Genomic DNA, 16,240 nt, shown 5'->3' on the forward strand with positions numbered 1-16,240 from the left:
AGTTAGTGTGTGAGTGTGGCAGGAGAGTGAGTGTTGCGTATCGAACGGAGCTAGACAGACATTTGACATTTTTAACAATTAGTTCGGGATAAATGGAGATAAAGGCGTTTTCACATGGGTTTTCGCTAAAAGAAAAAAATAAATTAATAAAATAAAAAGAATTAAATTAAAAACCAATAGAAATCAATGGAAAATATAATAAAGAAGTGAGGCTGCATTGTTAATATCCCTTTCGTTTAAAATCGCGCAAGTATACCCAAAACGCACAGCAACAGACAAACAAACAAGTAAACGAAAGCAAACTCGCCACTATTGTAACAAAGAAAACGTCCTAATTTAAGTTCAAAAACATTTCAATAAAATAAAAATTAATAACTGTTTTAATTAACAATGAAGAAGTCTACCATTTCCAAGTTCCATTAGAGGTTATAGGTATTGTTTGCAAAAAAGTGTCTCACTCGTTCCGAAGACCTAATATGGTGGCCGATGAAATGACTGGCGATACCAGCAATGCGGTTAAGGAACGCCCAGTTTTTATACCGCCACGTAAACGTCAAACAAATAAAAAATCAAATGGCACACAAAATTATGTGGATCACATAGCCAATGTACAGGTGAGTGAACACTCTTCGTTCGGTCAATTGTCCGTTTTGAATTTATCTATTGAAAAGCAAAAGTGAAGTGTGTATTGTTTTGTATTTTAAAAAAGGGAGACATGATTTTTAGTGTTAATATTAATTACTAATATGTGGAGGACAATGGCACATTATCAAGATAACGCGGAAAATGTATCCACATTATCTATATGACGTGGATAATGTATTCAAATTATATAGATAACGTGGATAATGTATCCACATATTCTGGATAACTCGGATAATGCATCCACATGATCTGGATTACGTGGATAATGTATCCAAATTATCTAGATAACTCGGATAAGGTGTTCATATCATCTAGACAACTCGGATAATGTAACCACATTATCTAGGTGATGTGGATAATATATCCGCATTATCTAGATAAATCTAGATGTATCCACATTATCAAGATAATTCAAATAATGAATCCACATTATCTAAATAACTCGGATAAGGTGGATAATGCATCATCCAGATAACGTGGATAAAGTATTTACGTTTTCTAGATAACGTTGATAATGTATTCCATTATCCAGATAACGTGGATAATGTATTCACGTTATCTAGATAACTTGCATATTGTTTTACGTTATCCAGATAACGTGGATAATGTATTCACGTTACCCAATAACGTGGATAATGTATTCTCGTTATTCAGATAACGTGGATAATTTATTCACGTTATCCAGAAAACGTGGATAATGTATTCTTGCTATCCAGATAAGGCGGATAATGTATTCTCGTTATCCAGATAAAGTGGATAATGTATTCTTGCTATCCAGATAAGGCGGATAATGTATTCTCGTTATCCAGATAACGTGGATAATGTATTTACGTTACCCAGATAACGTGGACAATATATTCACGTTATCCACCTAAAGTGGACAATGTATTGACGTTATCTAGATAACTTGGGTAATGTGAATAATGTATCATCCAGATAACGTGGATAAAAAATATTTACGTTTTCTAGATAACGTGGATAATGTAGTCTCGTCATGCACATAACGTTGATAATGTATTCCATTATCCAGATAAGGTGAATAATGTATTTACGTTATCCAGATGACGTAGATAATGTATTCACGTTATCCAGATAACGTGGATAATGAATTCTCGTTATCTAGATAACGTGGATAATGTTTCCACGTTATCTATATAACGTGGATAATGCATTGGCGTTATCTACATAACGTGGATAATATATTGACGTTATCTAGATGACGTGGATAATGTATTGACGTTATCTGGATAACGCAGATAATGTCTTCAAGTTAACTAGATAACGTGGATAATGTAGTGACGTTATCTAGATGTGGATAATGTTTTGACGTTATCTAGACAACGTGGATAATGTATTGACGTTATCTAGATAACGTGGATAATGTATTGAGGTTATCTAGATAACGTGGATAATGTATTGAGGTTATCTAGATAACGTGAATAATGTTATCAGGCTAACTAGATGGCGTGGATAATGTGTTGACGTTATCTAGAACGTGGATAATGTATTGGCGTTATCTAGATGACGTGGATAATGTATTGACCTTATCTAGATAACGTGGATAATGTCGTGGATGATGTATTGACGTTATCTAGATAACGTGAATAATGTATTGACGATATCTAGATAACGTGGATAATGTATTGACGTTATCTAGACAACGTGGATAATGTTTTCACGTTTTCCAGATAACGTTGATAATGTCTTGACGTTATATAAATGTATTGACGTTATCTAAATAACGTGGATAATGTATTGACGTTATCTAGATAACGTGGATAATGTATTGACGTTAACTAGATAACGTGGATAATGTATTGACGTTATCTAGATAACGTGGATAATGTCTTCACGTTAACTAGATCACGTGGATAATGTATTGACGTTATCTAGATAACGTGGATAATGTATTGACGTTATCTAGATAATGTGGATAATGTAATGACGCTATCTAGATAACTTGGATAATGTTTTGACGTTATCTAGATAACTTGGATAATGTATTGACGTTATGTAGATAACGTAGATAATGTCTTCAAGTTAACTAGATAACGTGGATAATGTAGTGACGTTATCTAGACAACGTGGATAACGTTTTCACGTTATCCAGATAACGTGGATAATGTCTTCACGTTAACTAGATAACGTGGATAATGTATTGACGCTATCTAGATAACGTGGATAAAGTATTGACGTTATCTAGATAACGTGGATAATGTATTGGCGTTATTTAGATAACGTGGATAATGTCTTCACGTTAACTAGATAACGTGGGTAATGTATTGACATTATCTAGATAACGTGGATAATGTATTGACGTTATCTAGATAACGTGGATAATGTCTTCATGTTAACTAGATTACGTGGATAATGTATTGACGTTATCTAGACAACGAGCATAATGTATTCACGTTATCCAAATAACGTGGATAATGTATTGACGTTATCTAGATAACGTGGATAATGTATTGACGTTATCTAGACAACGTGGATAATGTATTGACGTTATCTAGACAACGTGGATAATGTATTGGCGTTATCTAGATGACGTGGATAATGTATTGACCTTATCTAGATAACGTGGATAATGTCCTCACGTTAACTAGATAACGTGGATAATGTATTGACGTTATCTAGATAACGTAGATAATGTATTGACGTTATCTAGATAACGTGGATAATGTATTGACGTTATCTCGATAACGTGGATAATGTATTGACTTTATCTAGATGACGTGGATAATGTATTGACGTTATCTAGATAACGTAGATAATGTCTTCAAGTTAACTAGATAACGTGGATAATGTTGTGACGTTATCTAGACAACGTGGATGTTTTCACGTCATCCAGATAACGTGGATAATGTCTTCACGTTAACTAGATAATGTGGATAATGTATTGATGTTATCTAGATAACGTGGATAATGTATTGACGTTGTCTAGATAACGTAGATAATGTCTTCAAGTTAACTAGATAACGTGGATAATGTAGTGACGTTGTCTAGACAACGTGGATAATGTTTTCACGTTATCTAGATAACGTGGATAATGTTTTCACGTTATCCAGATAACGTGGATAATGTATTCACGTTATCCAGATAACGTGGATAATATATTGACCTTATCTAGATAAAGTGGATAATGTATTGACGTTATCTAGATAACGTGGATAATGTATTGACGTTATCTAGATAACGTGGATAATGTGTTAACGTTATCTAGATAACGTGGATAATGTATTGAAGTTATCTAGGTAACGTGGATAATGAATTGACGTTATCTAGATAACGTGGATAATGTCTTCACGTTAACTAGATAACGTGGATAATGTATTGACGTTATTTAGATAACGTGGATAATGTATTGACGTTATCTAGATAACGTGGATAATGTCTTCACGTTAACTAGATTACGTTTATAATGTATTGACGTTATCTAGATAATGGGATAATGTATTGACGTTATCTAGATGACGTGGATAATGTCTTCACGTTAACTAGATAAAGTAGATAATGTATTGACGTTATCTAGATGACATGGATAATGTATTGACGTTATCTAGATGACGTGGATAATGTATTGACGTTATCTAGATAACGTAGATAATGTCTTCAAGCTTACTAGATAACGTGGATAATGTTTTCACGTTATACAGATAACGTGGATAATGCCTTCACGTTAACTAGATAACGTGGATAATGTATTGACGTTATCTAGATAACGTGGATAATGTATTGACGTTATCCAGATAACGTGGATAGTGTATTGACGTTATCTAGATAACGTGGATAATGTATTGACGTTATTAAGATAACATGGATAATGTTAACAGGTTATCTAGATGGCGTGGATAATGTATTCACGTAACTTAGATAACGTAGATAATGTATTTACCTAATCCAGATAACGTGAATAATGTATTTACGTTATTCAGATAACGTGGATAATGTCAAGTTACCTAGATAACGTGGATAATGTATTGACGTTATCTAGATAACGTGGATAATGTATTGACGTTATCTAGATAACGTGGATAATGTCTTCACGTTAACCAGATAACGTGGATAATGTCTTCACGTTAACTAGATAACGTGGATAATGTAGTGACGTTATCTAGACAACGTGGATAATGTTTTCACGTTATCGAGATAACGTGGATAATGTCTTCACGTTAACTAGATAACGTGGATAATATATTGACGTTATCTAGATAACGTTGATAATGTATTGACGTTATTCAGATATCTAGATAACGTGGATAATGTATTGACGTTATTCAGATAACGTGGATAATGTCTTCAAGTTAAGTAGATATCGCGGATAATGTATTGACGTTATCTGGACAACGTGGATAATGTTTTCACGTTATCCACATAACGTGGAAAATGTCTTCACGTTAACTAGATAACGAGGATAATGTAATGACGTTATCTAGATAACGTGGATAATGTATTGACGTTATCTAGATAACGTGGATAATGTCTTCACGTTAACTAGATAACGTAGATAATGTATTGACGTTATCTAGATAACGTCTTCACGTTAACTAGATAACGTGGATAATGTATTGACGTTATCTATATAACGTGGATAATGTCTTCACGTTAACCAGATAACGTGGATAATGTATTGACGTTAACTAGATAACGTGGATAATGTATTGACGTTATCTAGATAACGTGGATAATGTATTGACGTTATCTAGATAACGTGGATAATGTCTTCACGTTAACTAGATAACGTGGATAATGTAATGACGTTATCTAGACAACCTGGATAATGTATTGGCGTTATCTAGATAACGTGGATAATGTATTCACGTTATACAGATAACGAGCATAATGTATTAACGTTATCTAGATAACGTGCATGATGTATTTACGTTATACAGATAACGAGCATAGTGTATTAACGTTATCTAGATAACGTGCATAATGTATTTACGTTATCCAGATAACGTGCATGATGTATTCACGTTATCCAGATAACGTGGATAATGTATTCACGTTATCCAGATAACGTGCATAATGTATTCACGTTATCCAGATAACGTGCATAATGTATTCACGATATCCAAATAACGTGGATAATGTATTGTCGTTAACTAGATAACGTGGATAATGTTATCAGGTTATCTAGATGGCGTGGATAATGTATTCACGTAACTTAGATAACGTAGATAATGTATTGACGTTATCTAGATAACGTGGATAATGTCTTCACGTTATCTACATAACGTGGATAATGTATTGACGTTATCTAGATGACGTGGATAATGTATTGACGTTACCTGGATAACGTGGATAATGTCTTCACGTTAACTAGATAACGTGGATAATGTATTGACGTTATCTAGATAACGTGGATAATGTATTCACGTTATCCAGATAACGTGGATAATGTATTGACGTTATCTAGATAACGTGGATAATGTATTGACGTTAACTAGATAACGTGGATAATGTATTGACGTTATCTAGATAACGTGGATAATGTCTTCACGTTAACTAGATAACGTGGATAATGTATTGACGTTATCTAGATAACGTGGATAATGTTATCAGGTTATCTAGATAGCGTGGATAATGTATTCACGTAACTTAGATAACGTAGATAATGTATTTACATAATCCAGATACCATGGATAATGTATTCACATATAGATTACATAAATACCTTACTCATTTCATCAAGGTAATGTTGATATATTAATCACGTTATCTAGATAATGCGATTTCCACATTATTTAGATAATGTGCTTACATTATCTACATTAATCTATCTCCTTTTTAAAAAATAATTTTCATTGAAATACTCCTTTTTCCTCTTTTCCAGAATCGTCAAAAACTCTCTCCCTCAAATAATGGCCTCGAAGAAGATCTCTTAAATACAAAATTACTGATCAAAAACAAACAACCACTGCCACAGATACCGGTAAAAAATGGCGACGGTGAAGTCAAATCGGCAGCACAATCGGTGGACAATATTTATGTGGATGACAATGAACTGAACAATTTCGAAAGTGTTTCGCAAGGCACCAAGTCTACAAATCGTCATGAATCTTCCACTGTAACCCCCAGTAGCTATTCCGAAAGTAGTCTCGATGTAAAACTTAGCAAATCTCACGATTGCTTGAGTAATCGTTCCTCATCGAAGAAGCGTGTCAATATTCGTACCGATCTGCCCCAACTTCGGAGTGAACGTAATTCACCCGAACAGGCCGGTGGTAACTATGAAGATTTGGAGTCGGGCGAAACAAGTGTTCTCAATACCTATGATCATTCGTTGGAACGATATCAAACGGCCAGGAAGTCGATGGATAGCACAAATTATCTCACCATGACTGGGACGATAAAACGTGGACGCAAAAAGGGTCAAAGTTTCGATCTACAATTGAACATCAGTCGTGATGAATTGGAGAAAATCAATGCTGTGGCGATTAGTACGGTCCAAAAGAAACGGGCAAATCTCTGCTGCAGGTGTTCACTGAATACCGGACTGCATGTCCTTTTGCTTTCGTTGATATGCCTGCCTTTTGTATCATTGATAACGGCAATTTATAGTTTCTATATTGGCACCATTACCTGGTATAATGTTTTCAATTATTTGCATGAAGAAAAATCGATAATAGTACGCTTGTTGATGTCCCCCATCCTGGTAGCAGCATATCCCATTTATATACTAGGCTGTAGTATTGGTTTGGCCGTGTATGCCGGATTTATACAGTTAAGTTTTCAATTTTCCAGTTGGTTGAATGAAGTTGCCGATATTGAGAAGGGATTCTTCGGTTGGCTATGTTCATTGATGAATTTATCCGATTGCAGTCCCTATGAGGTGGTAATACTAACGGATATAAGGGAGGAGCCGGTGGCAGCTGGTGGTGGACTGCAAGCACCACCACGTTTGGAAATACAAACATCCAATGAAGAATTAACACTTTAAGGTAAATAACACCAAGTGATGGGGGCAACCATAGTTTTAAGAAAAGAATGAAATAAGAGGAAAACAAACAAACAGAGCACTCACTCTCATTGACATGTGAATATTTTCCGGGATGGAATGTTTGATTTAATTTTTATATTCATCACAAGTTTTTCGCAAATATTTATCATAACTTTTTCGAAAATACAAACTTTCCAACTGTGGCATATATCATACTTGAACAATTATAAGTTTCCATCCCAGCCAACTAGAACTAAGGAACAATTTGGATTTTCCATCTCTGGATGTAACTTATTTGAGTGGCAATTGAAGAGAGAGGGAGAAAAAATGTTTGTAATAAGCTACACAGTGAAAAATTGACCAGTAATTCCAACTGGTTAAACCATAACCGTCATTAATATTCCAAAAAAAAAAAAATAAATAAAAGTGATATTCAAATATATATTTTAAATGTCAAACAACTAAACAAAAGAGAACAAAAAGCGAAAATAATTTATTAAAAAAAAAGTAAAAAACATATTAAGGCAACCATTGTGGTTTCTTTTTTTCCATTTTAATGATCCAAAAAGTGTGATATATCAACAAAAAACATGATGAAAGAAAAAAATATTAAATAAACCAAAGTTACAAAATTTCACTAATCCAAAAGAAAAATATACCAAAAAATGTAAAACCAAAAATGTTCGAATTCCTTAAAGGCAAACAAAAAACAGAAAAAACTATTTACTATTATTTTAACATTTAAATTACAAAATATTTTTAATGAAAGCAAAAAAAAAAATAATGAGAAAATGAAGCCAATAATTCCAAATATAGATACATACATACAATATAGAATAAGAAACGCAAAAATTTACACATACACACACACAAAATGTACTTAAATTACTGAGAGAACAAACAGCTTAGCTAACAATAATAATAATAATAATAATTCTTAATATTAATTATAAGGGAATATGACTAACATTATTTGTTAATTTGATTACAGTATACATTTTTCTAACTTAAAAATAATATTGTAAAATTGATTTATCTATAATAGTACTTAGAATTCCAAAACTTGTGAAAAATTCAAACAGAAAAATTCCGATATTTTTTACATGCATTTTGCTACATTTTTAAATTCATTATACAATATTTTTTCTCTTTGAATTATTTGGCCTGTTCCCGTACTTTATAAAGTGGTAAAAGTCGTAAAAGTTGTAAAAGTCGTAAACGATTTTTATATAAATTTTGTGTACGGGAACGCAAAATGGGTAAAAGTGGTAAAAATTGTAAAAACTTTTTAGTTCTGGAACAGAGCTATTATTAACAACAATAATCTCAGTGGCTTTTTCCACTTGTTTTTCATTTGTGTCTAGCTTCCATAAAAATTGCGATTTTAATCTCTTATCTCAAAAAGTTTATCTGCTCCACGTGTAATATCTGTGATGTTTAAAGGGTAATAATCTAAAGTGCAGTACACATTGTCAGTTTTGAATGTCGATATTTCGCAATTATCGATCAAACCGTCCAGCAACCACAAAACATTTTGTGGTTGCATGATGAATGACAAAAATGAACGGCCACACTAGCAAGCAACAACAAAGCTGTCATTCAAAACTGACAATGTGTACCCAGCTTAAGCTTCATGGTATGAACATCATATATACCTATATTTAAGAGTCCAATCTCATCTTTCAGATTTTGTTTCAGTGCACAAAACGTGACCACGTATTACTACAACTCTGACGTTAATATATGTAAATGGCACGGTTCAATAGAGCGTATGATTAGTGTCATACGTTATACGTACCGTAAAATCTTTGTTTGTAACTTCACAAAAACTGGGAAATTTTTTATTTTGCAGGGCATTGCAAAATCATGGAACACTAAAAAGGTGCAGCTGCAATTATAAGTTAACGTACAAAGACAAGCTTTTTTCAGCCAGTCATGCTTATTTCATTCTCAATGCAGATACAAAAAAGTGTGCAACGCAGTTCTGCCACCATTTGATTTAGCATCCTTCTATGCAGAACAGGTCCAGGCGAGCTGTATTTTTTTTTTTTTTTTTGGAGATGAAAGTCATTTTAGCGGGATTTACAGCAGATTTTCTTCACATCCAGTGAAATTCAGAGAACTTTTTCCATGTCCAAACGGCATATCCATGGTAATGTTAAAGAAGTTGGTAGCAATAGGTGTAAGCTACTGGACAAAGGTCTTGGAGCTATTAACTTTCCAATTGGTAATTCCGAACATTATGGTTTGCATAATTCCCCATTTTTCCCTGTTGCTTCCATCTCTGAAACAACATTTCCATTTTGGTTCATATCAACATGGTTTCTGGAAAGAGAAAACCACAAATATTGCAAATGTCCTAAATCAGCGACGACCATCCGAATGAACCATTGTGGCAGCACAAAATTTGTCCAAGGCATTCGATACGGTCCACCATTCCATGCTATTTGCCGACATCTTATTGATGTCAAACTACCTTCGTTGAATTCCGAGGCCAAAAATCAATGTTCCACAGGATTGAAATGGGAGTGCTGTCTCCTGGTGTCGTTGCTAATAACTGGATGTCTAACACATCTGAACAATATCGGAAGCAAAATCGTTCAGATTTCGTTCCGATGTCTATACTATTTTTCGTAAGGGAATTCGATCGGATTTCGTTCCGAATACGGAAGTAAATTTGCCTTCGAATATACCAAAGTTTTTCTTCGGATTTCGGAGCGAATTGCCGGAAACACATTTCCCTTCGAACAACAACCACTGCGGTTACTACCGGTATACCCCAGCAAACCAAATGTCAAATGTCCTACACATCTGAAGAATTTCGGAAGCAGAATTTTTCAGATTTCGTTCCGATTTCTACATGATTTCCTTCGACATTGATACGAGATTATTTCCGAAATCGTACAAAGATTCGGGAGAACAAATTTCACTTCTAAATTTCACTAGGATTTTCTTCGGATTTCGTTCGACGACGTCGGATCCGACATCGACATCGTTAATTTCTTCCGATAATAACAGTGTTGTCAACTTCAATTTGAACTTTTCATTCATAATTTTGCGTTTTAATATTACCGACATTTGTCGGTAACTCAAAAAAATATTCAACCTTACACTATGTTTACATTTACGAAATCCACTCGATTTCAACTGTCAATTCCTTTGCGTATACGTCAAATGAAAACTCATCTGAAATCGATTCGATTTCATTTGACGTTTGAGCAATGGAATTGACAGTTGAAATCGAGTGGATTTCGTAAATGTAAACATAGTATTATTCATTGGTTGACTTCCGAAACATCAGTTGTTTTGTTACATTTACGAAATCCACTCGATTTCAACTGTCAATTCCATGAAATCCAGTGGATTTCAGATGTGATTTCATTTGACATTTAAAACCCAGTACATAAGCTGCCTCGCCTGGTTGCCTTGCTTTCCTACTTCATTTCTGACATAATAAAAATAAAAGAATAAAGAAGGCCTAGCAAATTTCGGACTGGATTGCCCTTTTCTTTTTTATTCTTTTATCAGAAGCAAGCAAGGTAAGCAGGCGAGGAAGCTTATGTATCCAGGCCTTTAGTCCCGGTCAAGGCAAAATAATACAGTTACAACGACAAAAACAGCTGATTATAACACTAGTTGTCAAAATGAATTATTGTGAGTAAAATCCATGGTGGAATAAGAAGGTGTTACAACAAATCATGCAAAACGTCAAATTTGCTCACAATAATGCATTACTGTGAATTGCTTGTTTACATTTTGTACGTGATTTTATTCACAATAAAGCATTTTACAAGTGGTATGAAGATCAGCTGTTTTTGCCGTTTTATCTTATTATTGTGCCATGGATTTGATGTAACACCTTCTTATTCCACCATGGTCCTGGTCCACACTAGAGTGATTTCATTGAAAAAATTTCATGAAATTATGTGTTCTTAGATCGAGTTCCATACCAAAGTAATTTTGTGCAATTGTTGTAGTCAAGGCACATTTATAGAAGGTAGAAGTGACAATCAGCTGTATTTTTAATTTTTTTTTTTTAAATTTGGTTTTCAAAATGTAATAGGGTCTACTCGTGAAATTTGAAACTTCGAAATTTGCTACCATAAAATACTTCTTTTCATCATAAACGTGTAATAAAAATTATCTACGAGAGTTCTGAATGCGTTATATTTACATTTTGATTCAAAATTGTTCCATTTTAGATGATTTCCAAAACGTATTTATGTTTTTCCTCAAAAAAATTTGGAACGACCCTATTATTCAATATTTGTCTTTGACAATAAATTTTCAATAACAACAATGTTGTTTTTGTAAATTTGTTAGTTGTTGTAATTCATGCATATACCTTATATGAATTTGCCTTGGTTGTAGTGGGGAACTCGATCTAAGAACACATAATTTCATGAAATTATTTCATTGAAATCACGCTAGTGTAGACCAGGACTTAGATCGAATTCCCCATATATGGTGTTGAGCAGGGTTGTTCCTCCTTCCTTCAAGTCGCCATTTTTAGGTAAGTTTACAACGATGCCTTTATCCTGGTCCACACTAAAGCGATTTCAATGAAATATTTTAATATTGCTATAGTGGGAAACTCGATCTAAGAACACCTAATTTCCCAAAATTATTTAATTGACCGGGACTTTCTTCCCAGTTGGAGGCAGACTTTCTTCCTCCCTAGCTAATATGATGTGAGAACGGAGTAGCTCAGCTGAGGTTCTGGCGTCGGCTTGGAGTGCTTCCGCCGGTAAACCGTCTTCCCTTGCTACTTTGTAAATTTTTAGTAGCTCTATTGCCTCTTTTATTTCGTTCATGGGAGTGATACGTATTTTCTATTGAACTGCTATTGTACATTTCGTTATTTTCAGTGGTGTTTCTGACGTTACTAATTTCTTCGAATTGTTGTCTCATGAGTACGTCTAAATACGTCAATTCGATAACTCCATTTATAATTCGATTTTGTTCATTTGTAATTGGAATTTGGCGTTTGTAATTCGAATTGTTCCATTTGAAATTCAAAACAAAATTTTTAGATTTTCGAATTCCAAATCAAATGTTTCGAAATTCTAATGAAATAATTCGAAATTCAAATGGAATAATACGAATTTCAAATATTATAATTCGAATTACAAATGACAAATCACCACACTGTAATTAGAATGATCACATACCTATTTGTAATATAATTTTAAATTTTACTTCAAACTAAAAACAATTACGAGTATTAATACATTTTCCTATGACCAATGAAAGAAACAAATTACGTTCCAGTTATGCATTTAAGTATGTTTTTTTTAAAAAATGAAAAACAATATAAAAGTTTATGCATTTATTAAAAACACAAAAAACTGGCTGCATTTAGATTTAATAAATTTATTTGAAAATAATTTTTATTATAGGAAAAAAATACATAAAATAATACATTGAAATCATTTAAAGTGGCCATAAACCTGGATGAATAAAAACAAGAGAATATCTATCAATGTCAAAAACAACAAGAACTTATCAAATCAAGCCAAAAAATAAAATGAATAAAAACTTTTTTAAACTAAAACATACGTAAATTGTTTAAAATTTTAATGTAAATGGTAAGAAAAAAGCGTTTTATTTAATTGAAATTTTTCTAAGAACAACATGAAGGTCTGTAGTAGGAATCTCTAACGCATTTTTTTGGTAACCGACAAAAATCGGCGGAATTAAAATGCTTATAATTAATTAACGAAAATTTTCGGGAAGTTAGCGACCCAAAAAAAAAGTTGTTACTAGGTACTACCGGTTGCCACCGTGGTGCAGTGGTATGCACACCCGCCTTGCACGCTAAAGGTCGTGGGTTCGATTCCCAGGCCAGGCAACATCAAATTTTCAACAGTGGCAAAATACCCCTCAGTGATGTTGGCGACATTTTCTGAGTATTTCAGCCTTGTAACACTTCTCTACAAGTGGTGTCTTAGGGCACGCCGTTCGGACTTGTAGGTCCCATATCCTTGAGCTAATATGAATCGGGGTGCACTCATTGATATGAGAGAAGTCTCCCTTGTCCCATCTGGGATGTTTGTGGAACAATTATTGGTGTGTTCCTTTGCTTTTGAACATGGTAAAACCGGCAAAAGTAGTAAAAGTTGTGAACTGCTCACATAGGAATTGTGTGGTGTCTGAAGTAAAGGAACGCTTTTAGAGTATAAAGTGGTAAAACTTGGAGATTCTTGCACGTAAAGGTACAGAGCTAATAATTATATACTAGGAACTAGCGATAGCAACAGTGTTGTCAACTTTTATTAGTATTTTTCATTCATAATTTTGGGTTTTAAATTTACCGATTTTTGACGGTAACCAACAATGCGTTGGAGAATCCCACTACTGACAAATGCCTAGTAAACCAATCGTACCGACATCGTAACGTAATCGGAACAAAATTCGTATGCTACGTCCGATGTCGGATCCGAAATCGTAACGATTTCTTAACGAAAGTGGTTGACATAATTTCGGAACGAAATGTCGGAGCGAAATCGGATTGTTTTCAGTCCGATTTCGCAAATAAATGGGAAGAAAATCCTTGGGAAATTCGGACGGGAAATTTATTTCCGACATGCGCTCCGAAATCGATCAAATCGGAATTCGGAACGATTTTGCTTCCGAAAATGGTCAGACTTGTCGGACATCCGACGTTTGGTTTGCTGGGTGCATACACGTAGCTGTAAATACCCTGTAGGAAATGTCAATAGTGAATCTATACTGACTTACTACTGACATTGTCTACAGTACTACTGACAAACTGTAGACAACTAATGTAATTTCCTATAGACATTTTGTATGAACGTGTCATTCGAAAGTCAGTACTGACAATGGAACTAGTATGTCAATAGCAAGTCAGTAGTTCCTGAGGAACCATGTGTTGACATTGGAGGTAGTGAGTCAGTATAGACATTGGAGGTAGTGAGTCAATAGTACCAGATTTTCAATACTAACTGACTTACTACTGACATTGTCAACAGTACTACTGACAAACTGTAGACAACTAATGTAATTTCCTATAGACATTTTGTATGAACGTGTCATTCGAAAGTCAGTACTGACAATGGAACTAGTATGTCAATAGTAAGTCAGTAGTTCCTGAGGAACCATGTGTTGACATTGGAGGTAGTGATTCAGTATAGACATTCGAGGTAGTAAGTCAGTATAGACAATGGAGGTAGTGAGTCAGTATAGACATTGGAGGTAGTGAGTCAATAGTACCAGATTTTCAATACTAAATTTTTTAGCTTATTTGGAAGTTTTCATAGATAAAACTATATAGCTGTTTTATCTATACGTTTAATAAGAAGATGAAGCTACACATTTGTTTGAATACTATATTTCATTAAAGAATAAAACAAATAATATTGAAAATGCTAAAAACGTACAAATGGCGTATTACAGTATTTTTATCTTTTTAATTGGCTAAGCCAAAGATTCCACATAAGTAAAAATTAGTAAATAAAGACAATGTTTTCAAGGCTCCTTAAACATTTTAACATATAAATAATAAAAAACGTTTTCGTTTTATTTTCTTGGCCAAGTCGCACCAATGACTTATCTGCTTAAAATAGTTCTTCTTCTGTTGCACTTAACGTTTTATCAGGCGATTCGCTGAATGTTGATATAACATCTAGGAATTGAAAAGAATAAACATGTATAAATAAACATAAATAAAAAATATGTCCTTAAATTTGCTTGCCTATTACAGCTGTATAACATTGAAAAAATCTCACAATCGATTTTTGCCAAATAATTCTTCAACATTGTAATTCATTATTATGTTTAGTTGCATTCAGCATTTCCAGCGAGACGGGACAATATATACATCAAGCTCCACAATCTTCTCTAAAGGTTCCACATAATGTCTAATTGTCGAAATTTCACCACAATTGATGTTAGTCGCCTCAGAATTCGTACTTCGCTATAGAATTGTTTATTTTTCACATGTCTTTTATATTTTCTTTTGCTCATACTTGTTATTGAAATTATATGCTTTAAGTTTTCACTATATTTTATTGATTTGTACAAAAACACTTTTTTCACCAACCGCAGAAATTATTTTACGCCAAACAAGTAAGAAAATTAAAAAAAGATGCTTTGTTGGGCTATCATCTGTCAATATACACAATGCTTCATCTTATTAAGCTAAAGGTATCAATAGTTGACAAACTGGTGACAAAGTGTTGACTTTGTCATCATATTAGTAGACAAAGTGGCGACATGTCAACACATGACCCCATACTTCCTACAGGGATATGTATGATAATTTACTCTACAGCAGAATGAAAAAATACCTTATACCTAGTACGTTTACATGTAAACGGATTTAATAAATCCATGGGATTTCAAATGTCAATTTGTCAAGACAATTTGTCTTCAAATACAACTCTGATTTACTAACACATACACACATCTGTAGGCTGTCCATAATTTTTTCATAGACAGTAGGGTTAACAAATTTTTGAAATTTTTTGTAAAAAGAACGTGAAGAAAAACGAAATATGTCAATGGAAAACAAAAAGAAACCAAACATTTTCATTCATAATTTTACAACTCTTTTTGAAGTTGTCGGGACGCCTACGTCACACTGGCAAGTTTTGGGTTTTCGACAATCAATAAATGAGCTCAACTGTCCTG

At 33.6% G+C, this 16,240-nt stretch overlaps 1 protein-coding gene across 1 annotated transcript; it reads left to right on the plus strand.

Moving 5' to 3' along the window:
• Positions 1 to 8,242, plus strand: LOC141390582 (uncharacterized). Its single transcript, XM_073963532.1, has 2 exons — positions 1 to 614; positions 6,482 to 8,242. Exons 1-2 carry the CDS (start codon positions 477 to 479, stop codon positions 7,586 to 7,588), a joined length of 1,245 nt encoding a protein of 414 aa, XP_073819633.1. The 5' UTR covers positions 1 to 476; the 3' UTR covers positions 7,589 to 8,242.
• The last annotated feature ends 7,998 nt before the right edge of the window (positions 8,243 to 16,240 follow it).

This window comes from Musca autumnalis, unplaced genomic scaffold (assembly GCF_047663935.1).
Source record: "Musca autumnalis isolate F117 unplaced genomic scaffold, ASM4766393v1 scaffold_1, whole genome shotgun sequence".
In the NCBI taxonomy this organism is placed as follows: domain Eukaryota; kingdom Metazoa; phylum Arthropoda; class Insecta; order Diptera; family Muscidae; genus Musca; species Musca autumnalis.